This window comes from Phallusia mammillata, chromosome 1, assembly GCF_965637545.1.
Source record: "Phallusia mammillata chromosome 1, kaPhaMamm4.hap1.1, whole genome shotgun sequence".
In the NCBI taxonomy this organism is placed as follows: Eukaryota; Metazoa; Chordata; class Ascidiacea; order Phlebobranchia; family Ascidiidae; genus Phallusia; species Phallusia mammillata.
This window is the reverse complement of record NC_137252.1, coordinates 23,372,794-23,400,471: the sequence shown is the minus strand read 5'-3', so window position 1 is coordinate 23,400,471 and position 27,678 is coordinate 23,372,794. Positions and strand designations below refer to the sequence as shown.

At 36.7% G+C, this 27,678-nt stretch overlaps 2 protein-coding genes and 1 long non-coding RNA gene across 10 annotated transcripts in view; 1 reads left to right on the top strand and 2 right to left on the bottom strand.

The window, feature by feature from the left end:
- LOC145209372 (uncharacterized) overlaps positions 1-19,731 on the top strand; it is a 27,280-nt gene extending 7,549 nt beyond the window's left edge. For 3 of the 5 annotated variants that reach the window (XM_080079651.1, XM_080079650.1, XM_080079648.1), the window contains 43 exons: positions 672-836; positions 1,734-1,829; positions 2,785-2,913; positions 3,297-3,386; positions 4,090-4,263; positions 4,589-4,713; positions 5,060-5,144; positions 5,364-5,492; positions 5,768-5,932; positions 6,435-6,509; positions 6,857-6,964; positions 7,097-7,275; positions 7,362-7,500; positions 7,925-8,079; positions 8,310-8,378; positions 8,458-8,596; positions 8,852-8,950; positions 9,220-9,315; positions 9,422-9,556; positions 9,809-9,943; positions 10,211-10,326; positions 10,597-11,119; positions 11,554-11,925; positions 12,168-12,368; positions 12,437-12,624; positions 12,872-12,961; positions 13,081-13,234; positions 13,387-13,524; positions 13,819-13,943; positions 14,278-14,398; positions 14,605-14,740; positions 14,863-15,050; positions 15,296-15,388; positions 15,474-15,602; positions 16,022-16,147; positions 16,262-16,378; positions 16,549-16,656; positions 16,837-16,983; positions 17,170-17,250; positions 17,373-17,459; positions 17,557-17,737; positions 17,798-17,922; positions 18,052-19,731. In XM_080079651.1, coding sequence (XP_079935777.1) covers positions 672-836; positions 1,734-1,829; positions 2,785-2,913; positions 3,297-3,386; positions 4,090-4,263; positions 4,589-4,713; positions 5,060-5,144; positions 5,364-5,492; positions 5,768-5,932; positions 6,435-6,509; positions 6,857-6,964; positions 7,097-7,275; positions 7,362-7,500; positions 7,925-8,079; positions 8,310-8,378; positions 8,458-8,596; positions 8,852-8,950; positions 9,220-9,315; positions 9,422-9,556; positions 9,809-9,943; positions 10,211-10,326; positions 10,597-11,119; positions 11,554-11,925; positions 12,168-12,368; positions 12,437-12,624; positions 12,872-12,961; positions 13,081-13,234; positions 13,387-13,524; positions 13,819-13,943; positions 14,278-14,398; positions 14,605-14,740; positions 14,863-15,050; positions 15,296-15,388; positions 15,474-15,602; positions 16,022-16,147; positions 16,262-16,378; positions 16,549-16,656; positions 16,837-16,983; positions 17,170-17,250; positions 17,373-17,459; positions 17,557-17,737; positions 17,798-17,922; positions 18,052-18,057 — 6,039 coding nt within the window. In that variant the 3' untranslated portion in view covers positions 18,058-19,731. The remainder of the gene's footprint in view (positions 1-671; positions 837-1,733; positions 1,830-2,784; positions 2,914-3,296; positions 3,387-4,089; positions 4,264-4,588; positions 4,714-5,059; positions 5,145-5,363; positions 5,493-5,767; positions 5,933-6,434; positions 6,510-6,856; positions 6,965-7,096; positions 7,276-7,361; positions 7,501-7,924; positions 8,080-8,309; positions 8,379-8,457; positions 8,597-8,851; positions 8,951-9,219; positions 9,316-9,421; positions 9,557-9,808; positions 9,944-10,210; positions 10,327-10,596; positions 11,120-11,553; positions 11,926-12,167; positions 12,369-12,436; positions 12,625-12,871; positions 12,962-13,080; positions 13,235-13,386; positions 13,525-13,818; positions 13,944-14,277; positions 14,399-14,604; positions 14,741-14,862; positions 15,051-15,295; positions 15,389-15,473; positions 15,603-16,021; positions 16,148-16,261; positions 16,379-16,548; positions 16,657-16,836; positions 16,984-17,169; positions 17,251-17,372; positions 17,460-17,556; positions 17,738-17,797; positions 17,923-18,051) is intronic. The other 2 variants (XM_080079652.1, XM_080079649.1) reach the window with 1 other exon arrangement.
- On the bottom strand, positions 19,585-27,678 carry LOC145209374 (uncharacterized). The gene is made up of 7 exons (XM_080079653.1): positions 27,576-27,678; positions 27,238-27,381; positions 24,249-24,377; positions 22,682-23,951; positions 22,192-22,294; positions 21,800-21,995; positions 19,585-21,668 (listed from the first exon to the last, which is right to left on the bottom strand). The coding sequence occupies exons 1-7, from the start codon at positions 27,622-27,624 to the stop codon at positions 20,263-20,265; spliced, it is 3,297 nt and encodes a 1,098-aa protein (XP_079935779.1). The 5' UTR covers positions 27,625-27,678; the 3' UTR covers positions 19,585-20,262.
- LOC145209376 (uncharacterized) lies at positions 24,660-26,151 on the bottom strand. 4 transcript variants are annotated; one of them, XR_013855084.1, is made up of 7 exons: positions 26,086-26,149; positions 25,958-26,003; positions 25,723-25,857; positions 25,503-25,614; positions 25,262-25,323; positions 25,059-25,182; positions 24,660-24,939 (listed from the first exon to the last, which is right to left on the bottom strand). It is a non-coding gene; the product is annotated as an uncharacterized LOC145209376 (long non-coding RNA). The 4 variants fall into 4 exon arrangements; XR_013855086.1 differs by lacking the exon at positions 25,723-25,857 and having other exon boundaries at positions 26,086-26,151; XR_013855083.1 differs by lacking the exon at positions 26,086-26,149 and having other exon boundaries at positions 25,958-26,071.

The window sequence follows — 27,678 nt, the reverse complement described above, 5'->3', positions numbered from 1 at the left end:
TCACTGAAACACATCACACATTTTTTGATGCATGTTACAAAAGTATTATGTCAAATGTATGTAGATAACCTAGTTAACTTAGTAATAAAATTGGAATGTTCTGTAGTAGTCACATATGTTGTAGTTAATCATTGAGCATTTGTTACCTATTTTGTTCTCAAAACAATTTGTATGAAGAGTTTTGTTAGCCTGATACCTGAAAGTAAAAAGTAACAGGCTTTTTATTATTGTTTTGTCTGTATTAAATAGTAACCAAAAACTGTTTAAATATTATAAAAGAGAATTTTAAAATATACATTGTACCTTGAAAAACAGGAGAGTTACTATTGCTACTAATTTTATTGTGTCAAATATATCTATGACACAGATAATGGTTTTTGTTGTCTAAAATTAAGCATGCAAATGAAAGATTTTTTTTAATTTTTGATTTACTTGTGGCATTCTAATTTTTCGTTGGTGTGGCATTTATTTTTGTGATGTTGGTTTTGCAAAAACATAGCCAACATTGTGATTTTGGCTTTGTTTAACTACCAAAGTGTTGTTAAAAAAATTGTACTGTTTTGTCACCAACTTTAATAATAATATTTAAAGAATAATATTTACATAAAGAAACCTACAATTAGTTAAACCTATGCAAAGAAGAGAGTAAAAGCGACAAAATTAAACTCTAGCAGGCAGATCAAAACAACAAAGAGAACAATGAACCCCAACAGGGGGATGAAGTAGACCCAAGCTCCCCAGCTCAAGCTGATCTCAGTAATTCCTCAACAATAACATCTCCCACTCCCACACCAAGGGGTCGTGCAATATCAAGGAGATCAACACAGACCAAACAGGTAAAAACATGTAAAATAACATGTGTATATTGAAGAGTATGTTATTGTAAGAATTAGGTTCATGTATAAGCCTCTTTCCAGCAGATATATTCACAAACACAGCCTAATTAACAAGCCCAGCAATTCTTGTAAGCACAGCCTAAGGTCGATGGTACTTTATATCATAGATGTTAACATCAATCTCTTTATTTTTTTTCCTAAATTGTACATCGAATGTTTTTGATTCTGCTTAGCTTGATTTGTTGAAAACACTTTAAGCTGTTTTAATTTTCTAACTAACCACATTTTTATTTCTTTGTGCAATTGTAAAGTAAAGCCCATGTCACTGCTTTTCTTGGTCCATGCTGTTGGTGCAGGGCTGGGTATTTGGGTTCTAAACCTTTAACATGACATAATAGAATATAGTTATGTTGAAATATGCTTGATTTAAATGCAGACTGATGGGTATAAATGTTTAAATAATAATAGGTTTAAAAATCTAAAAAAATAATAATTTACAATTTATGCTTTTTTCTAACAATCCAAGTAAATTGGAAGTTGGAGTCAGCCAAGTTCAACCATTTTGGACTTTAATTGCTCCAAAATGTCTCAAACTCTCCCTAGCCCATTTATCTTGGGCATATTGGACAAGAGATAAACAAGAGTAAGCTTTAAATCCACAACCCCAGCAAATTGGAGCGGAGTGTTCACTGTCTGAGCTTCTCAGTGGCATTGCAAGTCGAGAGTTGAATCACATACAATGCTATCTGTTATTTACTGCATTGTGCTTTTTGTTTGTAAACGCCATATGGAACAAACACAACAGCTAATCATCACATATATTTGCTGTTTACATATCCCATTAAGTTATTTTGGAAACTGAAAAAATTTTGAATAAAATATTGCTTTAACCTTTAGGGCACACAGACAGACCAGCCTACAAGATTAAGTGGTGCTGCATTACGACGTGCCAAATCTCTGGATAGAAAGTCATATGAATCCATCACATTATCAGTAAGTAAAACCCTTGTAATAAATATAAATTTGTTGCAACCTTGTCTGTCAGCCAGTAAGTTGCTATTGAATAGTCCGATACTAACATGAATAAAAAACAAATCAGTTATTATAAAAGGTAACAGGTTATTAGATGATCAGAAAAATTGTTTGCCTAGGGGTTCCAAGTTGTGTTTATGATACCTCAGCCCTTAATTACGCACAGATCTGGTCATGACAAAATTGGATTCCACTATATATATATAAGGTAGTTGTGCAGCAAACCCTACTCCATCACCAAATGCACTCTTAACACCATAGCGATAAAACCAAAACCTTAAATAGACCCAGTGAAAGGGCCACAGCAATTATTCTATGGCTCAAAGCGTGCGTCTGAGTGATCCTCAACTCACTTCTAGTGGCTACTCAAGTGGCTTGGGCTTAGGCTTCTTACCCAAATTTGTTTGTATTGTTTTAAGTCTCCTGAGCCTTGTATAATTGCTAGCTGCACTGGTTTGCACCAACTTGCTTCATGACATCGGTTTATCCCTTTAGCAATGTTATCAATGCAATTACACTGCATACTTAAGATTAGGGATATGTGCATATGAACTGATTTCACCCGTTAAGTTGGGTATTGTTTTAATAGGACATCGAACCTAATTAACTTGCTAAGATGCTTTTCAATAATCTGCTAAACATAGCCACTTCAGTTTTTCAAAGTTCTTAAAGCCTATTAATTGAATAGATGTTCTCCAAGTACTGACTATTAAAAATATAAATGGAAAATTTTGGGCAATTAAGAGTCTGAACTAAGTGTTGTCATTAAACAATCCCTGGTCAAATAAATTATTATTAGATTTGTTGTGTTTTTTTTGGAGGTGCTTTAAAAAAGAAATGTACTAATTTGCTGTCAAGAATGTATACTAACAATTCTGCCAAGCATAAATCAATACTGCAAACATGTATTTTACAGGCTGAGCTGTTTAATGTGAAGAAAGGTTGGCTTACAATGCAGAATCCTGAAACAGAAGTTTGGCAAAAACACTGGTTTGTTTTGGGAAGCAAACTACTTCGATATTACACAGATTCAACATCTGAAGAGGTTAGCACTATAATTAGCCTTGATATTAAGATATAGCATTCCCATATTTGCGCTCCCATTTTTTGACTTCTTTTTAGGTCTTTATGCCAGCAAAAAACATTACTGAACAAACTAAAATACATTAAAACAAAAAAAATTGTGTAATTACAAAAAAATATTTCTACAGAAAAGTGTAATTTGTTGACACACCATATACTTTTGTAATGTAAATTTTTTTGCAACATAATGTATTGAACCCTATACCAAAAAAAAGCGCCGACAGTATTATTATTTTTATGTTTCCTGTATGAATCATGCATCAGAATAGCAATTGTGTCAAATAACCTATGAGTTGTGTATCAAATTTGGTGAGCACTAGGCTTATGTATTTCATCTGTTTCTAGTTGTCTCAGCTGCAAGGTGTCATTGAGTTGGATAAGTTCATTGAAGTAACTGAGATTGAAACTCAGAGGAACTACGGATTTCTAATAAAGGTAAAATTGATTTTTTTCTGCTACCAGTTTAACGTGTTTTTGGTTTGTCGCCATAAAACAGACATACATGTTTGTAAAAATAAGTTGGCCAGAAAAATCTCACACTCTTTTCTGGATTTAAAGCCTATTTGTTTGATCATCCAGTTTTAAGTCTGTGTGCAGTGTTCCCAAATTACCAAAAAATGTTTCACTTGTTTTTCTGCATAATGCACTTCAGGGCACTTTTGGCTTACATGTAATTGATATTTTTGACATATATTTGGCCATTGTCCACTATAAGTTGTGTAGCAGTTGTCAAAAATATGGCAATTCTTCACCAATGACTGCATATACTTTTGTTAATAGCCCTACAATACTGCAGTTTTTTTTTAAATATACATACCCCTACCTTTTTTGTGTGTACTAAATATGTTTAACATTTGAGTTAAAAATAATGAAAGTCAAAAAATGATGAAAATTATGAATGATGGTTTGATCAAAATAACCATGTCAGTTTTGGTTAAAATAATTCTTCTCCCTTCAATCTAAAACCTAAAATTGGTTGAAGATGCGACTTTGATACAAGTTCCGAACATTAAAATTTCGTGAAAAGAAAAAAAGGCTACAATGCACACTCAAAACTCTAAAGCTAGTTTTTAAAAAACTAGGCGGCCTAATATTGAAAAAAAATGCCACTTTGTCATCATGTCGTCCTTGTATTCAGACCGAGAGCCGTAGTTGCACACTTGCAGCAATGACTTCAGGAATTCGTAAAAACTGGATGCGCGCCATTTCGTCAGCATCGACGCAAACTGCTGCCGATGAAAGCAGCGAGTCTGCTACTGGCAAACCTGTTGCTAAGTTAAGTGCTGCTGCTGACATCACTGCTAAAGACAGTGTAAGTTAACACGTGTGTGGTCACTGCAACACATGTTTTGTGGTTTACCTGCCTATGTGAATGACAGCTCTATATGTAGGTAAAGTTTGCCGCAGTATTTAAAATTTAAATCAGGTATCAATGTGTTCTTTGAGTGAAGTCTATTTTTCGAAAATATATAGTGCAGTTTTAGGGAGGTTAAAGACTCAAATTTGTTTTATTGTTATGGCGTAAATATAATATTTTACTAAAAAATGGGCGAGCTTTGTAATTTTCTAAAATTGCCATGTCATTAAATTACATGACGTGCGTTACTAAAGTATTGACGTTTATCATTTTGTTTCAGTCTACTGAGAAGAAGTTAGGTTACGATGACGCAAGTATCACTGAGAGATCGCAGAGAAGAAGAGATCGAATCAGGGATAGGAGGAATAACGGAAGAGCAAGGACTTTTGACTTCGCAGAGTTTCGGTAAATCATGATTCTTTTAACTATGATGTATTTATTGATCCTTTGTTGCTCATTTTCACTCGATTATTTAGTTTTGAGAAGCATCGTCTTTTGCTCTGCTAACCGAAAACGGCAACTTTTTTTTAGTTGTCTGTTTTTACTTGAGCAAAGTCATAAAACACGTGACGAGTTGCCTGAGTACCGCGTATTAATAAGATAGTGCTAATACGTATTTCACTAAAATGGTCATTTTTACAAAAATATAATAAATGTGTATTTAGTAATTAGTTAAACTTTTTTCTCCTTAATAGTTGATTATTTATAATTCTAACAGAATTTTATATCTGTCTACATCTGTGTTTTCCAGACCTTTAGCTGAGCAAGCTCTTGGATTGGCAGCTAGCAAAGATGACAACATTGATTTTATTGGAAAATCTGCAACCGATGTAAAGGTGCTTATTGAAAGTTTTTTCTTTTTTTTCTACGAAGCACAAAACATTTAGACAAACGAGTTGATTTGATAATGTTACAATTTGAATAAGCCTGAAACAAGTATTACATTAATTCAGGAATATTAGTTGCTGTTGTGTTGATGAATTTGACCTGAAATTGCATGTCAAATTTAGCGTCTGCTCGTGCACATAAACGGAATTTAAATATTATTTTTTCAGGCGAGAAGTCGTACGTTTGATCCAGACGCACTTCTTAAAGATATAAAGCGAACTGGCAACAATGTTTCTCCAAAAGAGGAAAACGTAATTTCGTCAAAGACGTCTGATGAGAAAACACATCGTGAAAAGGTAAATCGACCATTTAATGATATAAAGCCTTATATGCTAATAGGCGTGTTTTACCACAACTTTGACTTTTTACGAAGTTAAAATGAAAATAGTTCAGTTTCTTTAAAAAATGTGGTAAAACAAATTGTTACAAACATGAGCACCAACTTTTTAACATATTGCGTATGTGCCGTCGTAAGACACAGTTTTGTTGTGGTTTTATCGCATCTCCACACAAACTGATGCTGAGGTTTTGTATGCAAAAGAAACTAAAAATCTCAAACCTTCAATTGCAGAAAAGTGGAAGGCCACCAGCTGTAGAAGTGGGAGGTTCCATTGAAAGTGCTTGGAAGAAAATTGAGAAAATCGACTACGATCAGATTCTCGTTAATGGGGATCTCCCTACCCCTGCGAATAAAATTAATCAAACTGCGACGATGGTCAAAGCTTTGCAATCTGAGGTTAGTATGATAATGTTATGCTGTACTTTACAAAGGGGAAACATACATATTATCCAATATTTGTGTTAAAAGCTCAGATATTGGCTGGTATTTCTTGAAAAAGTCGGCTATGCACTACTCTGCAAAAGAATACCGCTTTATATGTAATCTTTTAAGACCAATGTACACATAACTTTCCGAATTTGATAAAATGCAAACCCTAAAAACCTAGCCAAAAACAAAACGGTTCTTTTTGAGTTTTCACACTGCGTAGTCCATTTTTGCAGCAAAGAGAACTCCTACAATAAGGTCACACCCCATTTTAATCGTCTCTTGGGTCTCTCTTATCCGCACATGTAAGCAGTATTAAGTGAACCTCGTTTATGCATTATTTAGCCCAAAGATAATAACAAAGGTGAGGTCAACTTTGCTTGCAGCTGTTGCTTATGTAAATTAATCCCTACTTGGCAAACCCTGTACACAAGCTGGAGTTGTAAATATTTAATGATTTCCTTATTGAAAGGTGGACTCGCTCAAAAAGCAGATGGACCGTGTGAATGCGGAAAGAAGTTCATCCAGTGAGGAATGTCACACCTTGGTAAGTACGCACTGATCCAATGCAGTTTGTTCGAAAGAACTGTTAAGCGAATACAACAAATTATACACTGGTCTCAGAATTACATGATAGCACTTTGCTGCTTGGTTTGGCGTGACTTTGAAAAGTCAACGTTTTTCCAGTTGTGCCAGATTGTCAGCGCAAAATAATCATGACCGAGGTGTCAGTGGCTGAATTCTCCATTTTATCACTAGCTTTTTTTGTAAACAAAAAACAATATTTATCCATTTGCGAACCGAGCCAATGGGATATGTTGTCACCTGTCCAAAACTCCAGATTTGCATATTTTTAGTTGGGGTGACTTTTTAATTTTGTACATTTCTTTGTAGACTGATTCCCGCCCTTCATCCCAAGCACAGAAATCTCTTGATGTATCAGATAACAAGGTCCACGACAGACTTGATCAACAAAACACAATGATTGAGAAACTCAAACAGGTATAATTAAGTTCGCTATTCTACATATTTCTATTGCTTGGTTTATAGTTCTGCTTGTTTTAGTTTTCTAGAAGCGTTATTTGAAACGGTGTTTGTTGTTTTATTTATGAGTTTTTTTATGGAATATCGTAGGAGTTATCGATTGCGCAAGAAGCTTTACGTAAACAAAGTGGCGAACTTCGGGAGTGCACCATGCAGCTTGATATCTCGTTGTCCGAGTCGCAAATGGCCGAAACTCACCTCGCGAAAATCCAGGAGGAATTTAGGATGGAGAAGAGTAGGAGGAAAGAGGAGGAGAAGGAGCATGAAAGGTGAGGGTGGGAGAAGCGAAAAAAAACATAAGAGGACAAATATATTAAGTTCTTAAAAATAAACTATGATTTTCTTGTGAATTTAGAAAAACTTCTGCGCTCACCCAACAACTTGAAGCGAACGATTCTGAGTTGAAGAAAACGGAAACTCAGTATCTCGATGCGCAGCGCAAAGTTCGTGAACTTGAACGACAAGTCAGCATGCATAACGATCATAATAAGGAGGCAAGTAAAGTTGTGAGGTTTAATGGTTCAAATCCTGCCACATCTACGATTCAACGTTTTGCTTTAAGCCGAAAACAAAAACCAACATTTGTTTATGCTGTAAATAGAATTCATTTCGCTCATAGTAAGGATACTGTAGTATATTGCTATGATTTCCTATTAAAAAATATGTTTCGCACCGCCGGAAACTGAATAAGAACTGAAATGTTTTTAGGTCGATATAAACCTTTGAAAACGATCTAAGGGTTGATTTTATTTAAATAAGGATTTGACGATGCCAAGTTTTCTTGGACTGATTTTGTTTGTAAAATTTGGTCCAAAAACATTCGTTTTCTAGATTTGTAGCGATTTCTGAATATGCTTTGAATGTTATGTTTTGTTGACACATAATTCTTACAAAGGGTGTTTGCAATTATTTTTACAGATGAGTCGTTTGCAGGAAGACATTGATCGCTTTCGTCAGCATTCCGAGAAACAGGAAGCTGAAATGCAAGAGCTCCAAGACTCGTACGAAGCAAAATGTCAAAATCAGAAACTTCTAGAAGACCATCTTAGCGAGCGAAATGACCAAATCAGCAGGTTTGTAAAAAAATATTTGGTCATTTCACCGAAATTAGTAAAAATATGTTTGCATATCTTAATTTTTGATTTAAAAATAGTTCTTTTGAACGAATTTGGAATTTAAGTAGGCCGTCAAATAAGTTAGTTTGAAGAAACAAGCATTGTCTGACTTTAATTTGTTCGCCAAAAAAAAGTTACGCCAAAAAGTTATTGCTGGCCGCTTAAACAGATGATTTGCGTTTTTACAGGTTCAAAGAAGAAGTTTTAGATTTGAAAGAGGCCCTTCATACAACAGACAAGGATAATTCTACTCACAGGTAATATAATATGGAAAACCACATCCCCTACGTTGTGCATTGAATCGCCAACATTTGAAAACGATCTTTATTCCCCTAGAAACGAGATCGACTCCGAAGTAAAGAAGTTAAAGGAACAACTTACAGCATCGAGAGATAATGAAAAGAAGTTGGTTGAGCAAATCTCCAAACTTATTGCACAAAGCCAAGTGGATGAAGATTGTAATGAGTCGTTACAGGTTGGCAGATACACCAGTGTTTTATATGATTTCTCATACTTCGTTATATCAAACATGTCGTAAAAATACCGACATGACCTTCATACCGATAAAAACGAATAACTCGTTTTCCTTATATTTTGTCACAAACAAAATTTTTTGATTTGTTAATAGAGTGTATGTAAGCGGTAGTTGAGTCACTTCAGTCCTACCCCCATGGTAACCAGTGTAAACACTAAAGTTAGCCTGAATTTAATTTGGTGGTGTTTTGTCAAGGATGAACTGCAAAAGGAGAGACTCTCTTTGAAGCAAACTGAGAAAATGGTTGAGCAGCGTGACAGTGAACTCCTCAAATTGGAATCGAACCTAAAACAGGTATGAAAATTATGTTTAGATTAACTACATATTTTATGTGTAGATTGCTTAGCAGGTTCAAATATACGTTTCAAAATGAATATTTGAGATATTAAACAAGCTAACGGGATTCTACTTGTTACAACAGCTTTATTAACTAGCCGATAAAAAACGAAATTTGCTGTTATAACATTGAGATCAGTGGCGGATTAAAAAAGGAGTGCTAACCGGGCACAACCTGGGGGCCCGGCCATAGTGCTGCCAATAACAATGCTTGATTGCCGTTTTAGGTGACAGAGAAGCTAAAATCCTCCGAAGAAGCGAAGATGACTGCATTAAACGATTGCAACAGTGCAACAAAAGAAGCCAAAAAACTGAAGGAGGAGGTAAGAAACGTGTTTGAGCAATTAGTCAAACATGCTGGTTTTCTTTCTTGATTTGTATTTAATTTTGATTCGTTTTTAAACTAGCTATTTGTTGTTTGTCATGTAGATGTCAAAATTGCAAATGAATTCGGAACAAGCGTTGCATAAATTGCGGAATCAACTTCATGCTGCCGAGAAACAACTGGTTGATATCGATGAGATAAAAACAAAAGAGTCGAAATCATCGTCCAGCAGTTTTAAGGTTGTTTTCATCAAAAGTTTCAATAGCCGTTTTAGGCAAATGCATTTTGTGGCCAAAAAAGATTAACGTTTTCCCATAAGTATTCTTTAGCGCTGTTTGTTATTACTGTATCAGAATTTAAAGATGCCTATTTCGTAGGTTAAATATCTTAAATAAACGGTGGATAACTTTGGATCGATTAATGTTTTTAGTCTGCTTACACGAAAAAGCGGATTTTGGATTTTTTTTCTAACACAAACACTTGGGTTGTAGGCGAAGATGAGCGAACTTGAAGCAGAGATGGGAGATACAAGTCAGATGATTGCAGCAAGGTTGAGCGCCCTAGAGCGGCCGCGGAGGGATTCGGATTCGTCCAATACTTCGGACAAAGAGTCTCTGCTACAAAAGGTATGAGAATTCAAAATCGTCTCATTGATTCCTTTCTAGGCAATATTCACAGTACATAAAAACTGCGATTTTTTGAAAAGTTTTTTCAAAACAACTGTTGAATATGTTCGTGTAATGATTAATCTTTGGATGTTTTGTCACGTATCGATTGACTCTAGGTGCAGCAAAATACGTCATAATTTTTTTGAGCATGATTGGTCGGGCATTTACATAAAACGCTTATTGCTCGACCAAACTGAAACATCAATTATGTTTTCACTTTTGCAGAATCAGCGACTTGAAATGGAATTAGAAAAGAAACTGAAACTTGTTCAAATTCTCGAGGAAAAACTTCACGATTTTGAGAAAAGAGAAAACGAAGCCAACGAACTTTTTACAACAAAGTAAGCTGGCTCATACACTAAGTCGTATCTTATAACCAATATGAGTTAGATTGCGACGAAAATAAAACTTAAAAATACAAGTTGTAAAAGAATATTTTTTGACAAAACTGCAAACATGTTTGTTGAGCTAAACATGGAAACAGGTTACAAAAAAACAAAATCAGTCGGTAAAAAACTTATATATTTTTCGCCCACAATGTGCATCGTCAGTTCCTTATTTAAATAGAACCATGTTTATTGCGAGTTTATAATTGGGATTTTATTCAACAGACTTGCTGAGCTACAAAAACAACAATCTTCATCTTCTGACTTCGAGATCAAACTCCAGGAAGAGAAAAAGAGATCCCATGAGTTGGATGAAAAACTTCACGCCACACAATCCTGCCTCCACCATCTTCATCAACGTGCATCCAAAATTCCTCCTTCCAATTTTGCCCCCGAAGCAGACTGTGCATCCCTGCTCCAGAAGATGCTCCTAGACATCCATAAGCTATCTTCCGGGGATGTTTTACCACTGGAAGAAGGTTCTCCTCCGAGATCACCATCACCAACATCCGATCTGGATCAGAGGAAGTGGCAACGGGTCACAAATGCAGAATCCCGACAACAACATCAGAAGACCATGTCCCGCCTCCGACAATTGACTGAAAAGTTGAAGGGATCAGACGGACGACTTGTGAGTCCATCAGCTTCACCATTGTCCTTCTTAGGATTGACTTCAATGTCACAAGCCAAGAGGAATGAAAAGAGCTCGCTCTCCGATGAAGAAGTTGCACAACTTTTTGCAAAACAGGTCAGTAGACTAAAAAATTTGCCAAAATTTCGATTATCACCCAATCAAATCGAAAACTTTTTTCTCAGAAACTTTTTGTTATTTTTTTAACTTCGTAAAAGTGATGTTTTTTACCTGAATTATTTGAAATGTAATCATAAACATAACTGCAAAGGAACTGGTGTATATAGAATACATCATGCAGACGTTTCAACAATCTCTGTTGTCATCATCAGTGCAGTTCCTTGGCACTTATGTTTATGATTAACTTGCTTTTCAAGTCCGTGTATAGTGTTCCTAAGTATTTGAAATGTGATTGTGATTGGTTTATTGACACTTTTTAAATAAGTAAAGTTTGGAAATATTTTTGGTGAAATTCACCTGTTTTGTGGAAACTTTTTATTCCAACTATTCTATAGTTCTCCTTTAACAATTACTTAACTTTTTAACATTAGGTGAGCACTCAAGCTCTACTCCTCGCCGAAATGGCGGCCACTTTACGTCGCAGCCAATCTTCTCCGTCTCTTGCCACCTTCAGCCGCTCGAAACCACGTCAGACTGCCACGTCACCACAACTGACGTCAGCCGAGTTCTCCGATACGATTGCCCACCACACAACCACTGGGGGGCTTTTACAGCACGTCGATGCTCTTGCGCAGAAACTGACACTTGAGGGCATGCTTATGCGCGAAGTAGCACGGTTACGTGACACGTGGATGACGTCACGGAGGGGTTCGACTAATCAGCATCGCTCGTTGGGTGGTGTCCAGCAGGCGGACTTGGCTAGTGCGATGGTTGTACATTCGCACGTAAGCTATGTGTTGCAGGTAAGTGTTTAAAAAGTTACAGATTTTCATTTTGGGTGTGGGGGACTGCTAAGTTTTTTCTGTTTTAATTTTCCATTTATCAATAAAATGAATACGTTTTATTCTTCATCGCTGGAAATTTGGTTTTTATTAAAATTTTCCAGTTGATTAGCAAAATTCTACGTGTAATTCCTGTTCTATCGTCTTAGCCTAAAAAAGCTATAAAAATCGTGTTTTAAAATTAAAAACGATTTTTTCACCAGGTCTACAACGAGCGAATATCTCGTCTATCCCTTGAAGCGAGGCAAGCGCGCCACCGCGCGGACTCAGCCATGCGGAAACTGCGCGAGCTCGTTGAAGCGTGCAAAACACGTGACTTGGAAGCTGTATCAAACCTCGCAGTACAAGTTGACACCGATTCGATCGCACCTCCGTATTCCGATATTCCACCGTGGGAACAACAGGTACGTGGACACAATGCCTTTACACGAACCTTTGTGAGCTTTTGTGTTAAGACGCGTTATATCTCCAGGTGGATTATGGGACTTTACATGGAGCTCAATCGGTTCCATCCACCTTCACTACGGAATCGATGTTCCTTGACCAAGAAGCAACTTTCTTTCAGCACTTATCCGAGGATCTGGGTTGTATGTCAAGTGACGTACAAACTTTGTCTAAACTCGGAGCTCAACTGATATTAGCAGATACCGAATTACAAAGGTTAGAAAACTAGATGTAGAGTTCCTTCAGTTTAATACGCCCTTGTAGTAACAAATGGTAAAAAAGGACATTATAAGAATGTAGGATTGTAGTAATAGGTTTGAAATGGCTTCGGTTCACTGCAAAAAGCTTGTTTGGTAAACACGGTTGGAAGGTTGGACGCATTTATGGCTTGCACTCTTACAAAGAAATTGAAAAGCGGTTAGTTAAAGATATTGATCTCAACTTTATTGTTTTATTTTTGCAGACACCTACAGCCGAGTGAGATAGGTGAACACGCTTCGAATGTTGCCAAAGAAGCTGTTGTACAAGCCGAGATCATATATGTTTCACACAGGTTAGTATACATTGAAACCAAAAACGTGTGGGTTTTGCTTACATTTTGCAATAAGCTTGAAAATTATTGTTTATCATTAGCACGTATTTCGACCTGTTTACAGCTTATTGTTTTACCAGGCTGCGCCGAGACTACGACGAGGAGCTCCGTAAAGCGAAGGCGGCGGTCGCAGATCAGTCGAGTCACTTCGATAAGTTGAAGAAGGAAATGAAATTGGCTGAAGAAAACGCCACACAAAGCATGAAGCTCATCACCGACGAACACAATTCAAAGGTAAGAACAGTCCTATTGTGACAAATGAAAAATAGTAACTATGATTACCCAATGAAATCAATTACTTTTTATTGTGAAATGAAATCTGTATCTTCATTACTTAAAATTTTCAAAATTCTTCATTTGAAAGTGACCTTGTTTTTGTCCACTAGGTGGAGCGCTTGCAGCAGGAAGCAGCGAAACTCGAGAAAACGCGCGCTGAAATGTCACGTGACATGGAAGAGCGACTGACGCGATTGTCGAGGAAACACGAGCAGGATTTGGCGACGCGCAACGCTAAACATGAACAGGTTAGTGAGATTTGACTCGGCGACTATGAGAATCGAACCTGTGGTGTTTGATCCGATTTTTGTGATGAGGCTTTCGTTTAATTAAAAGCTATTTAGGATTTTGACCAGCCAACTCTTTACGCCGAGAGTTTATCAAAATGTTCGCAGGTAGAAAATTAAAATCACAATACAAATAAATGAATATGTTGTTGAAGATGTTTGCCGAGTGTTGGGATGTAAAAAAAACGAAGTGAACGTTATCTTTTTTATCTGTAATTGTTTTTTCTATAATTATTCTTTCTTTGTGTGTTTCAGGAGCTTGCAACGTTACGCAAAGAACTGTCGACTTCCAAGACTCTGCTACAAAATAAGACCAAAGAATATATGGATGAAGTGAAGGCGCTTACACGAAGGCTGGAAGAAATCAAGGAAAAGCACAGGTTCGAAGCGTTTCCTTCTGCAACCGCATTTTTTCTTTCAGTCATTAGTATTTTTTGGTCAACAAATCCCAATCCATGGAAATAATGACGTATGTATATTCAGCCGCTTCCGAATTCCACAGTTCCGATGTATCATTTAAATAGTTTTTCGAAGTTACGGTTTAAATTTGTACTTCATCGGAAAACTTGGGATGTCGAAAATCACAAGGGCCCCATAATAATCATGACATACCCTTGCGCAAACAAAGCGATTCACTCATGCAAAACTGTGGATATAACGTACCACACTACTTTAAAATTTTGATTTGATTTTTTTATTCTGTTTGTCGTACAGCAAAGAAGGTATTGAGATTCGTGAAAACTACGAGAGAATGTTCGAGAAAGAAAAACAACAATGGCAGAATGACGTCACAGCGACGAAGAACGGGCACCAAGCTGAAGTGAAACGGATTAAGGTAAAAAAAACTCGGTTTTTATCATAACACTTCAACTGTTTGTAATTGTACAGCAAAACCGTAATGGGTGTGAACCTAAACAATACATAACATATATTAAATCCCGTTACTGATCATCGTGGATGCTTTGGGGCTAATTCCAGACTCTTTTGTTAAGTATTTGTTAATTTAAGCTTTGATGTAACTTCAATGGCTTGGTTTTTTAGTCGGAACTCAACGCGAAGTTGAACGAAAACGAAAGAAAGCGAAAAGAGGAAGTTTCCTCGTTGAAACGAGAGAAGGAAGGAGAAAAAGAGAATCTGATTTCGAAACATAAGAAAGAAATCGAGAAATTAGAAAAAGGTAAAAAAATACAGAACCTTGTTTCCAAAATACAATTATTCATCTTACTATAAGAAACAAGTTACAAAAATCCAAGTTTAAGCAACAACGAACACATGTATACAATGTTTTTCGTTTCACAGACCACGCGAGATCATTGGAGCGTATCGAGCGCGAACACAAGTCCAAGTTGGAGTCGCTGGAGCGTGAACGCGACGAAAAAATCTCGAGTGAAGAAACTAAATACAAGGTGGCGATCAAGGACGCGCGTGACGAGGCCGAAGCAAACTCACGTGATCTAATCAAGTCAAAAACGGCGGAGTTGAAAAAAGTAAAACTAATTGCTTTGGTTTACAGCAGTTTCTATGTTCAGCTCAGTTGCCAAGTCAAAAGTTTGAACAACTTGTGTTTTGGATATAAAACCAATCCTGGGCTAAATTTTAACATCACTTATGTTTATAGGACATTAAAAAAAAATTCTCATTTGACAGTTCGATTGTAGTATTAGATTTAAAATTGGTTTGTTTAAATTTTTTGTTTTACGTTTTGAAATTATCACATTTACACAACCAACAGGAGCACGAGAAAATTCTTGAAAATCGCGACAAACTTCACCAAGAACAACTTGAACGCGAAAAAGCTGCTTGGACAAAAGAACTAAGACAGCAGGTAAATTTCAGGAGATAATAGAATCAAGTTTGACTTAGATTTTACGAATTTGAATAATTAACGTGCTCATTTTTGCTTGCGACAGTGGGACGAAGAACGAGAAAAAGAAAGAGAATCGACTCTCTCTCCAATGCACGCGCGACAAAGCTCTGTGACGTCAGAAAGCGAAAGTAAAGATGCATTGAGAGCACGTATCGGTGCACTGGAAGAACAGGTAACTTACAACTTCATAAACTTTCACGTAACCTGTACTAGTGACCGAGCTGTAACAATATAATGGTTAAAATACTTGGGAACCACTGACCTACACAACCTGGACATACCGTACCCAGTGCACACACAAAACATTGCATATCTTCTGTAATATAAAAGATAGTACCATAAAATTTTACACCTGTACTAAGTCGATCATGCAGAATTCAAAAATGCAAAAAAATAGTTTTGATGCAAAACCCTAAAAATCGCATCTGAATTTTAGATTGAAATATCCCTATTTTGGTAACTTAAAACAAAACTACATAAATGAAGCACTTATGTAAATCAGCAATCGGAATGGCAAAACTAAACATACACTATAGCGTAATGTGATTTAACTACCGATATATTAGTGACTTTAAGTACTTTTTGTGGCAGATTGATTCGATGAATGATAAACTGGAAGACGAGCAGTTAAATCATTCTTACCAACAACAGTTCCAAGACATTAAGACGTTATGTGATCAAAGTTTTTCCGCTATCGAAGAATCCCATGCCAAACAGGTAATGTTCTGCCGTTGAATATCAAGCTGTGTGGTTGTGTGATTTTTACATTAAACTTTAAGCTAGGTTTTTAGGTTGCATAAGGAAAGTTACAGAATATCTGTTTCATTTTAGTTGGAAGAAATCGAATCTGCACACTTACGGGAACTCACGAAATTGCGTCGTGATCACGAAATGCAGATGAAAGTTGATAGTGACGACACAAGAAGAGCTATTGAAGCGATGAGAAAAGTAAGTTGTGTTGAAAAACCTCCCTACACCCCAACAACAAAAATATTTGGATAAGGGTGAATGTGTTTATCCGGTTGTGAATATGATTGAAATCTTTAACTTACCTTTTCAAGTCTGGTGACAAAAGTTTTTCTTCAATTGTTGTTATATTTTGTTGCTACATTATTTAGCATCACGCTCAAGAGCTGGGGGAATTGGAGGAACGATTATCAAAAAGTGGAAAGGGCGGTCAAGACGCGGAATCCGAAGAAATAGCGAAGCTCAACAAATCCATAGAGGTAAAATATTGAAAAAAATATTGCACTCTTTAACCATCTCAAAACGAAACAAAAAAATATTGAAGTTTAACATTTTTAATTCGACTTTGAATTTAAATTTTCTTGCACTGACATGGCTATGCTGTACTTAATTTTCTAACTACTTACTGTCTGTTCTTGAAAGTATTTTTTGTACTTTAGACGTTATCCGAGCATTATTCCAAGAAATGCGTAGAACTTGCGAACGCACTGGAGCATATCGAACGAGCTGATGACGAACTAAGATCGCTGGAGCGTGACAACGAGCTTCTTGAATCGAGAAACAGCGAACTCCGAAAACAGATGCAGGTAAAACATGTTTGTATGTTTTGATGGTAACATGGCTGTAGTTCAGATGGGTAAAGCTACTTTATAGTCTAGCCCTAGTAAAATAAACTTAGTAATTTGAACACTTGCTATAGAGAATCATGTCAATGTATATTAGTAAAGCGTTTTAAAACGTTTAAAAATTTTTAACCTGAAATTTTTGTCCAGGCTGAAATACGCCACATTGGAGACGGAAACGATTTACAAGATGATGATGAGATGCAAGCTGGAAAACTTTATCAATTGCAGGTGATTTTTTATACTTTTGTGTGATCCAGCTCACTATATTTTGTCCCGAATTTTGACTTGACTCTATGTACGTTCTTTGGATTCGGAACTTATTGTTGTTGTTTTTTTGGGGTTTTATTTAGGTGACTTTACGTGTTAAAGCATCGGAGATCGATTACCTCAGACAGGAAATTCGTTCGCTTAAACAGCAGGTTGAAGAACTCTCCAAGGTAAGACAAGTTTTTCTCATTATTGGCCTCTTTGGTTTAATGCCCCTCTTTTTAATGGATAGCATCGATATTGGTATTGTCATTTACTTCTTATTAGGACAAAAAGCAATCTCTAAGCAAACTTCAGTCGCTTTTCGACGATTTAACTCTTGCACGATCAAAAGAAGCAATGGCTAGAAGGGAGGTTGCCCGCTTAAAGGAACAGCTAGAAGCTGGATCGAACAGTGAGGGAGAGGGCGCAGGCGGCAGAACAGCCAATCGCAAAGATGGTGGATATGGTATGTTTTTGTAGATTTCCCTTTAATCTGCTCATTAATTAAATCTTTATCTTACTTTAGACTTTCAAAAATCGCGAAGTCAGCCTGACATTCCCGCAAACCCTCTGCGTCACAGTCAGCCAAGTACGTCATCAGTTGCGTCAGTAAAGCGGAGAAGCTCAGACCGCAGTAAAAGAAACGCCAAGGTACTTACACTCTTGATGAAAATATGCTTGTTGTGAAATGTTTGTTTTTATGAATGTTTTTTTTTAGTTTAAATTACAATTTCGTTCATTGTGATTTGAATTTTTTAATAATGCCCCGTGTTTTCGTAGATGTGATCCGATTCGCCTTTAACGGCCACTGGAGGCAACATCGTAATATCTGACGTCACTGCACACGTGCCCGTCAGATAAAAAGAAAAGGGCCAGGTGGGCCTTCTGATCCTACAAAACACAATGACTTGTTCGTTTTAACATATTATGAGTACTTACTTAAGTTTGCATAGCTTATATACATCGTATCGTGTTGACTGCTCGTGTTATGCGTTTGTGAATAATGCTGCCTCTTTCACACTGGTTGTTGCATAGTTAGTTTATCGTATGTTTATTAATGTTGTAGATTTAAGGCTACTGGCATAAATGTTATGAATACCAAACCGTAAAAAAGGTCATTTTGTTCACATCACAGACCAGTCTACTTAAATCTACTTACACTAGAATGCCTAAACTGCCTACCAACGGCGTTTCCTAAAGTCTAGCAAACTGTAAAAAGTATCTTTATTGGTAAAATTTGACCATTGCAATCCACACACAAAGTTAGCAAAGACGATTTTTTAGCAAATTTGCGGTGACTACTTTTCACAATTTATAACTTTCTTAGACTTTTGGTTTTACCTGAAAAAGTTTTTCTTTTGTTTCAAAGCCACACATGATTTTCTTGATTTTAACTTGTGGTGCTCTTTGCTTTTCTACGTTAATTGGCCAAATTGAACTACAAGGTGCTGAAAAAGATACGTTTTGTTGATTATCTGTACTACTTTCAGTACGTAGAGAACTAGCATTCACTTTTAGAGCTTTCTTGTGCAGAATTGTGGGTCATTCATTGATTTCATGATTTTTTGCCATTGCTACTGGTAGGTGTGTTTTAAATTTATCTTTATAATTTCAAACGTCTGATACAGAATTGCTAAGGCAAAATTGTATGAAAATGCACAAATTTAAATGGGTTTTGTTTTGCCAAGGGCCGAGCATGCCACAGTTATTGTGACCACACACATGTAACAATAGACAAAACTGGATAAAGGCGATTGTGATTCAACTTGTACACTGACCTGATCCCTCCTATTGATTTTAACGTTTTCACAACAAAACTTTCGCAATAAATAACAAACTTTTAATCCGTGCTAGTTATTAGCCGATCGATCTTAGCATCCAATATCTAATTTGCAAAATTCAGCAGCACAAGCAATTGAATGTTCGCTTTAATATGCTTGGAGCTGGCAACTTGCCAATAACTTTATTTTCAGGTGTTTCTAAGCTATGTACGCTGGTGATCTTTATGAAAAGATGATATTTTGTTCTGTTTATTTTATCAACTTGTTAGTACATTTTCTTGTGGCACTCAATTATCCTAATTGACATATATCTTTTATCTGTATGTTTTTGTCAAATTCCTATTGTATTTAAATATCAAATAGTTTGAATTAAGATTGTGTTTCGTTTTTCTCCACAACAATTAAAGTTTTAAGTCATTGTGTATGTACTACAACATGTCACCAAATGTGGCACATGTCACTAAATCTGACACGAGCCACGCGTATATGTCATCTGTAATTTGTTTAGGTTGAAACACGATTGCTAAATCCCCGTATACCTGTCTGTTTTCTTCTATTGTTATGTTGTGTGTTTTTATACTTGTCTTTTTTTCAGCGTGTTTTTTTCTGTTTATTACAAATGCCGCTAACACCGTTTTACTAATCCGCGCGTTCACCCAAGTAAACAAACTTGTCTACACTATTTAGTCTTGCCTTTCGAAGTAAAGGGCCGAAAGGTCGTTTTAGTGACAAAGTGATAATAAAAAGTGAGTTAAGGTAGATACAAACAGATTTTCGAGCAACGACACAAACAGAATTTTGAGAAATGATACAAACAGAATTTTGAGAAGTCATAAAAACAGATTTTCGAGCAATGATATAAACAGATTTTTAAGCAACGATAAAAACAGAATTTAAAGAAGTGGTACAAACAGATTTACGAGCGATGTTACCAACAGAATTTCGAGACGTTATATAAACAGGTTTTCGAGCAACGATACAAACATACTTTTAAGCAATGTTACAAACATAATTTTGAGAAGTGGTACAAACAGATTTTCAAGCAACGATACAAACAGATTTTCGAGCAACCATACAAACAGAATTTTGAGCAATGTTACAAACAGAATTTTGAGCAATGCTACAAACTGAATTTCGTAAAATGACACAAACAGAGTTTCAAGAAGTGATAATTGACAGGTAGCATGGTCTACCAGTTGAGAACCACTCTTTAGTCGGTTGGTTGTGCACCAGTTTTCAAGTCAAGTTTTGCCTTAACCATTGACCACGTTTTTATCCACCATTCCCACAAAAATGGAAAGAAATTGGTGTAAATAATGGGGTTCAGAGAGCTGTTGATGGGCAAAAATACAATTGCTGACAAAGCATAAGCCACTGGGGGAAGTATGACACCTCCCATACTCAAAAAACTCATAAAGCACAATGGAAACCAGCAAGTCATGTCAGTAGCAATAAGTAGGGTAATTTTTCTGTGCAGTTCTTGGGTTTTGGCTTGAGAGGAAGTGCTTGTTACAGTGTTGGCGGTAGAGCGTTTGTATATTGCAACGTAAGCCATTATAATGTATACTAGAGCCAGAAAGTTTATTGTCATTACAGCAAAAGTCATTGGGTTCGGTTCAGCGTCTACTGAACTGGTTTGGTAAAGTCTAGGAATGCAAACACCACTCTCGCTATAATATCCGAAGTAACCTTTCACCTGTGGTGTTGAGTTTGGAAAGTTTTGTTGCAAGTAAAGTTCAATGCCATACCAGTCGTTTGGGGCAATTGTGCTGCTATTACCTAAAGCTGTAATGCGTTGCGAGAACTCTTGGTACGGTTTCAATGCAACTGTATCAGATGGAAAGTAAGGGTTTGCAGAAATCCAGACTCTAGACACCATTGAGTTGGCTAGAAAAATTGACAAAGGAAAAACTGCAATAAACAAAGCAAGCGACCAAACTCCAATAAGACAAGCTACTACTGTTCGAAGGCGTAACTGTTTGCTTTCAAGTGGCTTTAAAACCGCGAACAGACGAAATGAAGTGATGACAACCAATGTGAAAACAGAGGCTTGACTTGAGAGGACTGTCACCACTCCAAGAACAGTACATCCTAAACTTGTGCGCCATAATTTATCCACACGACAATATTCACCTTTATATTGCAGGGACTTAACAGCTATGGTAAAGAGCACTAAACCCATTAGAAAATCAGCTACAGACAAGTTAAGAATTAGAATGTTATTACATAGTTCGAATTTCGATTTAAAATGCTCTGGTTTTCTCTTATTCTTGTAAAACTTTTTAATCACTATATCAGCTACCATTACATTACCAAAAATAGCAAATATGCTCATTATCCAGACCAGGACTTGCAAGACGGGAGATTTTATAAGCTCCTCACGTGACGATATACCGCCTTCGCTGAAAATATTCTTTGGACATTCGTCAGAAAAGTCAGAACAATCTTGCTTGCCGTCGAGAACTTGACTTCTCTTGATAAAAAGCGGATTGCTGTTTTCGCAATAAAAGTGTGTCACCTCGCTGCAGTTGCTCTCATCGGATTTATCCACGCAGTCTGTGGGTACGTTTCCGTCGCAGTATTTTTCCAACGGAATGCTCACCACTTTTCGTGTGCCTATGAAACACTTGGAGTCAAAGCAAAGTATGGAAGACGTTAAACATAATAGCAGAGCACATAAAACAGAACTTTGTACTCTCAAGGCACATAACACAGAAAACAGTAATGTCATTTTTTCATGGAATTACCTGCATACCACTCCTTAGAACCGGCATCGCATTCAAATCTCTTATGTGAACAGTTTCTTTCATCAATTCCATCTTCACATTCAAGAACGCCATTACAAATCGATTTGCCGAATGCAAAGCTAAGTGGTCCACTACATCGCCGAATAGGGAACCAAAGAAATTCAGAGAGGCCGTCATATCCAGGAGGAATCCATTGCTGTTAATGAATGAAACGTTTGAGCATATCGCACATTTCGACAATCTAATTTCGTAATGTGCATTCGTTTTGGTTAAAATTGACATTTTCACTTATTTACTCAACTTTACATCCTATGTCAGGATTTTTTGTGAACCTTTTGTCCACAATCAATGTTTGTTTATACTTTGTGTGTAAAACTGTTTTAAAAACCTACTAAATGTATTGGAATGTCGTCGCAAATAGACAGTCGAGTGGAACAGTTTGCTCTTGGGCTGCATTCATCCTCAAAGTTTAAACATTCAGTTTCTCCATCGCATCTAAATTAATTTCGATATTTTTAAATGCATCTCAAGCGACAGCCATAACATATTTAATTTAGCTCATTCGGATGAGCCCAAAATACGAGGCCGGAGACAATTTTTTGAAATTTAATGTTAAATTACCATCAATAAGCAGTTATTTTACTGTAACAATTATAAGTAATATATTAAATTATTTTGCGTACAGGTGTTGAATGAAATAAGTTACAATTGCCCGTTACAAATGCCAATATGTTACAATTCGCCATAGGGTTGATAATATTTAATAAACCTCGCACTTGTTGCCAAATGATCGACGAGCTCTAAATATTGTTTCTGGGTGAGCCATGAACACCTATTTCACGGACCAGTATTTGTCGACCCCTCATACGATGGTAAGCTAACCTTGTGGCGTTTTCAGGGGCAAAGGTATCATAAAATAACTTCAGTCCGCTTTGTTTAATGAATTTCTGAACGGTTCCATTCACCAGCTCGCACCGAAAATCCATGTCTTTACCTCTCGTAGTCTCAATCTTGGGTGCTGCACAAAGTTCCTCATCCAAGTTGGATACTAGACAGTCTCTCTTACCATCACATACCAGGTTAGGGTTGATGCATTTGTCTTCAACCGGGCAATAAAGACTTTGTCGTGGACATTTTTTGTCTTCTGTGTAAACCACTTTGTCGCAAAATGGTTTCGTTCTAATTAAAGCTCGACCTTCGACGCACAAGCATTCGTCTGAAAAATCGGGACAATCGACGATTCCGTCACAAATCTGCCGGTTTGCGATCACCGTTTTCCCCTCTAGGCAATGCGGACACGTGAACGTAGCATTGTTGCCAGAACACATATCTGATTTGTCGTCGCAGTTCGCATACTCATCGCGCAACATCCATTGAGGTATTGAGCAATAACGTTGTGCGCCTGCGTGGTCGCGTTGACACTTGAACCCATATTGACTGGTAACGTCATCAGTGCTGTTAATGCAATCGGAGTATGAATCACATGACCAATCCCAGTGGATGCATTTTTCAGGTTGACTCGGACATCGAAACAATCTTGGTTCGTGACAGCTTTCAATTTCGTCGCTGCAGTCGCCGCAATGGTCCATGCCGTCACACAACAACTCGTTAGGAATACATCTTTCCCCATTGTGGCACTTAAACTCGCCACTGAAACAAGTCTGATTTTTGTCTTGTGCAACCTCGTCGCTCCCGTCCTTACAGTTTATTAGTTTGTTTCCCTGCCAAGAACGTGGAATACATCGTCCGTTATCCTTGCATCGAAACTCTTTACTAGGAAAACATTCATCAAAAGCTTGCATCTCATCAGATAAGTCTGGGCAGTCTGCAAACCCATCGAATACCCTATATCTCGGCACGCAGCGTCCATTACTTTTGCATCTAAACTCAGTTTGATTGTAACACTGCACAAAAGGAGTCTTTTCGTCGCTTCCGTTTAAACAGTCCTTGTCACCGTCCATTACCCACTCACGTGGTATGCATCTCGACGCCTGATTGGTCGATTCTTCGCAGCGGAATTCAGAAGGCAAACAAGTTTGAAATCCAGTTAATTCGTCGCTTGTGTCGTTGAGTAACATTGTGTGGCAATCTTCTCGACCGTCCATGATCATCCACCGTGGAAGGCAATTTTTTGCTTTGAGGCATTGAAATTCTTTAGATAAAATAAAAAAATAAAATTTGTAATGATTTAGGTTTTGCATAAGTCTGGCAAGTGAGATGGACGCATATACATCTCAAAAATGTCCAGGGCTTTTGACGGTTTTGATGTCCAAAAGATATTGGAAAGTGCTATTAACGGAGTGACTAAAAACCACTTCATGTAAAATGTCCTTGAAAAATGTAAGCATACAATAAAAGACATAGCAAAACAGTTGATCTGTGGCAAATACAAAAATCCAAACGTACTTACGTTGGCTCTCTGACAGCGAGGATGCCTAATTAGACTTACCATCTGGACGACAAGGATATGTAGCGCTTTCAAACTTTTGACAACTATTTTCCTTGTTTATAAATCTTCTCAGCACACAGCGATCTGTGACGCGACAGTAAACCTCATCATCTGTGCATTGAAGTGGATCTAAAATAAATTTGCCGTTGAGTTAAAGTTTATGCATGGCTAAAAAATCGTAGCAGCCTATACTCTAGAAAAGCCGGTGTGTTGTAACAACACGCCAATTTTGAAGCCGTATACAACACACGACACACCAAGCCGTGTTGTCAGGTGGTGTGTTGTTCAACGACACGCCTGCCGTGTTGTTTGAAGCTGCAGTTTTGCGACACACCTGGTGTGTTATTTGAACACACTCATACAACACGCGTGTTGCGTGTTGTTTAGAGCTATAAAGCATGACACACCAAATACCGTTTTGTATTTTATTGTTATGGCATGAATGTAACGGTGGGGGAAAAACACAGGTAAAAAATACACACAAAACAAAAGTTCAACTGCATGTCAGATGCTATATAATTGTAATGTACTCAACAAGGCATATGTCATATGCATAGTCATGGCATGTTCAATATCACTACAATAAAAATAACAAGTATTACAATAAAAAATCGAAACCAAAAGAAAACCTGTTCATTTCATTTTTATTGACAACAACACTTGGATAACCAGGCGATGTTGCAAACTGGTCCTGTAAAGTAAATAACCAGTTATTAAACAAGGTTTTACTGCCAGTTAATGTGATTGTAATAGTTAAGGTTACATGAAATCAAAGTTTGTTGGAGTTACTAATGGATCTAATCAAAATACCTGTGTTTCAAAGATGACAACATTTCTTTTTTTGTAGCAATTTCCTTTCACAAACAAGCAGCAGCATATGATTATCCAAAGGTTCCCCTATGGCACTTTTGAGAACATCAGTTACGTTTACCATCTGCAAAACAGTAAACACCATATATATTCAAAATATGCTGGAGAAAGATGCCGATTACTTAAAAGGCAATTAAACTCACACCAAATGTCCCTTAAGATTTCTGGTAGCAAGTGATATTGAGTGTCCCTTAATGTTGATTGTCTAAAAACAAGTAATGTATATAAAGCAATGTATAATGTATAAGTAATGTATCCATCAACAAGAACACTATGATAATATGCTATTGCATAATGAAAAAAGATGTATTTTCTCAAATGTAACTACCTCATACATGTTTACTTGTTTGCAACTCAGCCATAAACATTGGGTTTAATGCCTACCACATGCTGCCTTTGTAACAGAATTAATTCCATCAAAGAATTCCCTTGGTTGTTCAATAATCCATGTTATGCACAGTAAGGCCAGATGCATCATTAGGTTTTGTACAGGACTCTGCAACAAATTATACACTTGAAATACGTAATCATTAAGCAGAAAGTTCTGTTATAAAGGAATTGATATTGTGGAAAGTTAAATTCTTTACCACTTTCAAGCACTTACCAACAGAACTGTAATAATTTGGCAAAAAATGCAAATAGAGGTCACTTGAATGCATGTTTTGTATGTGTTCTACTTGATAGAGATACCAAGTTGTTAAGAAAACCACTTCACTCAGTCATTTGGTAACAGGCTAGCCTAATACAAAAAAACAAGCCATTACAACATGCACAAACATATGTTTTATACATGCACAAATTACAAATGTATGTAAAATTGTAAATATACCAATACCAACCTTTCATGAGATTTGCACCACCATCCTGTTCACATTGTCCAAAAGTCTTGAATACATTAAAACTTGTCAATTAATACTCAATTAACTCCTATTACCCTTGATATTGAGTCTCTTAATAATTTACTTACTTTAAGTCAATCAAGTAAAAAAAGAACTTTGCAGCCGTTTCGTGCGTTCCCGCCGTTACGGTTGAGTGATTTCAATTACAAAAGGAAAGAAGGAAAGCAACAAAACAACACGGCGGGGTGTTGTTCTGTGTTTCTGGACTTGAAACGGATCATCTTGACCTTGAATCGACACACCTGGCGTGTTGTTCGTCCCGTGCGGCGTGTCGTTAAGCGAATACACATCGATTATCGCGGTAACAACACACCTGTCGTGTTCTTAGAACACACCGTTAGTGTGGTTGAAACACACCGGCGTGTTGAAACAACACACTGGTTTTTGTAGTGTATGGAAAGGCAATTTGAGATGTTAATAGTTGTACCTGTGTGTTAAACGTTGGTCGTGTTATTTGCTATTGGTCTCGTTTGTTACATTTACAACAATGATACAAACTATTGCATTTTAATTTTTCAATGCATAAACACGATTAATGCATAAAAAACATTGCCGGTAGAAGTAAAATTTACTTTAGATACAAAATAGGAACTGATGTTTATTGCAGTGTTTGAGTAGGTTGTTAAAGGTAATAATAGAGTTTTGAGAAACAAGGAAATAAAGTTGTAAAATATAAGATTTAAAGTAGAATTTGTTTGTGTCTAATCGTTTTTTCGTACTTAAGAAAGCAATTTGATTTTTGTTTTTTTCACCAACAAACAATATATCTGTTGGTAAATGTAAGAGCGATTGTTTTAATGTTGGTATGATTAATTGGGCTTTCCAATGTTTCCAGCAATTATCAATATCTCTTTGGGTAAAAGACATAATGCTTAAGTTAAATCCCCAAAAAATTACAAAACAGATTAATACCGCTATACACCAAATACGACAATATTAATAGAAAAGGTTTATTAAAACTAAAGTAAAGTTTTATTTTGCGTATTTGCTTTTCATATTAATTCAAATAATTTCGCCTAATTTTGCTCCTTGCAGAGTGGAACCGGACTGACTGGGAAGCTATAAAGCTAATGTTTTTTTTTGATGACTCTAAAAGCAGGATTAGAACCAAACACCAAAAAGTATTCCACCGTTCATATCGGTACATAAGATAAAGTTTGCAAAGTATTACCTGCCCAAAGCTACCAAAAAATTGATCAACCACACTGTCGATCACTTACCAATATATTCATCGCTGCCGTCCGGGCAATTAAAAAGAGCGTCTCGTACCACCCAACGGTGAGCACACTGACCCGATGCACACTTGAAGAAACCATCCTCGGCTCTGCATCCCTTTGACAACTGATGGAACGGCTTGCAATCGACTGTAATGAAAAAAGGCCTTGTACAATACGTAAAATGTAAAGCAAACTGTATCTTAAAAAAAGCTGTACTAATGCACGGTAAAAATGTCGAAATTAAAAAAAATTTACATGTTGTGATAACTTTCAAACGGTAGATTCAACCTTGATATTTAAAGTGGTCAAAACACGCATGTAGCATCTACCACAACTCTTACCTCTAAAAAATGACCAAAATAGAGCACACCAACACAAACTGAAAAACATCTTCTTGTTTGTTAAGTTGCCAAACTGGTCAACATTCTGTAGTAATCTACCTAA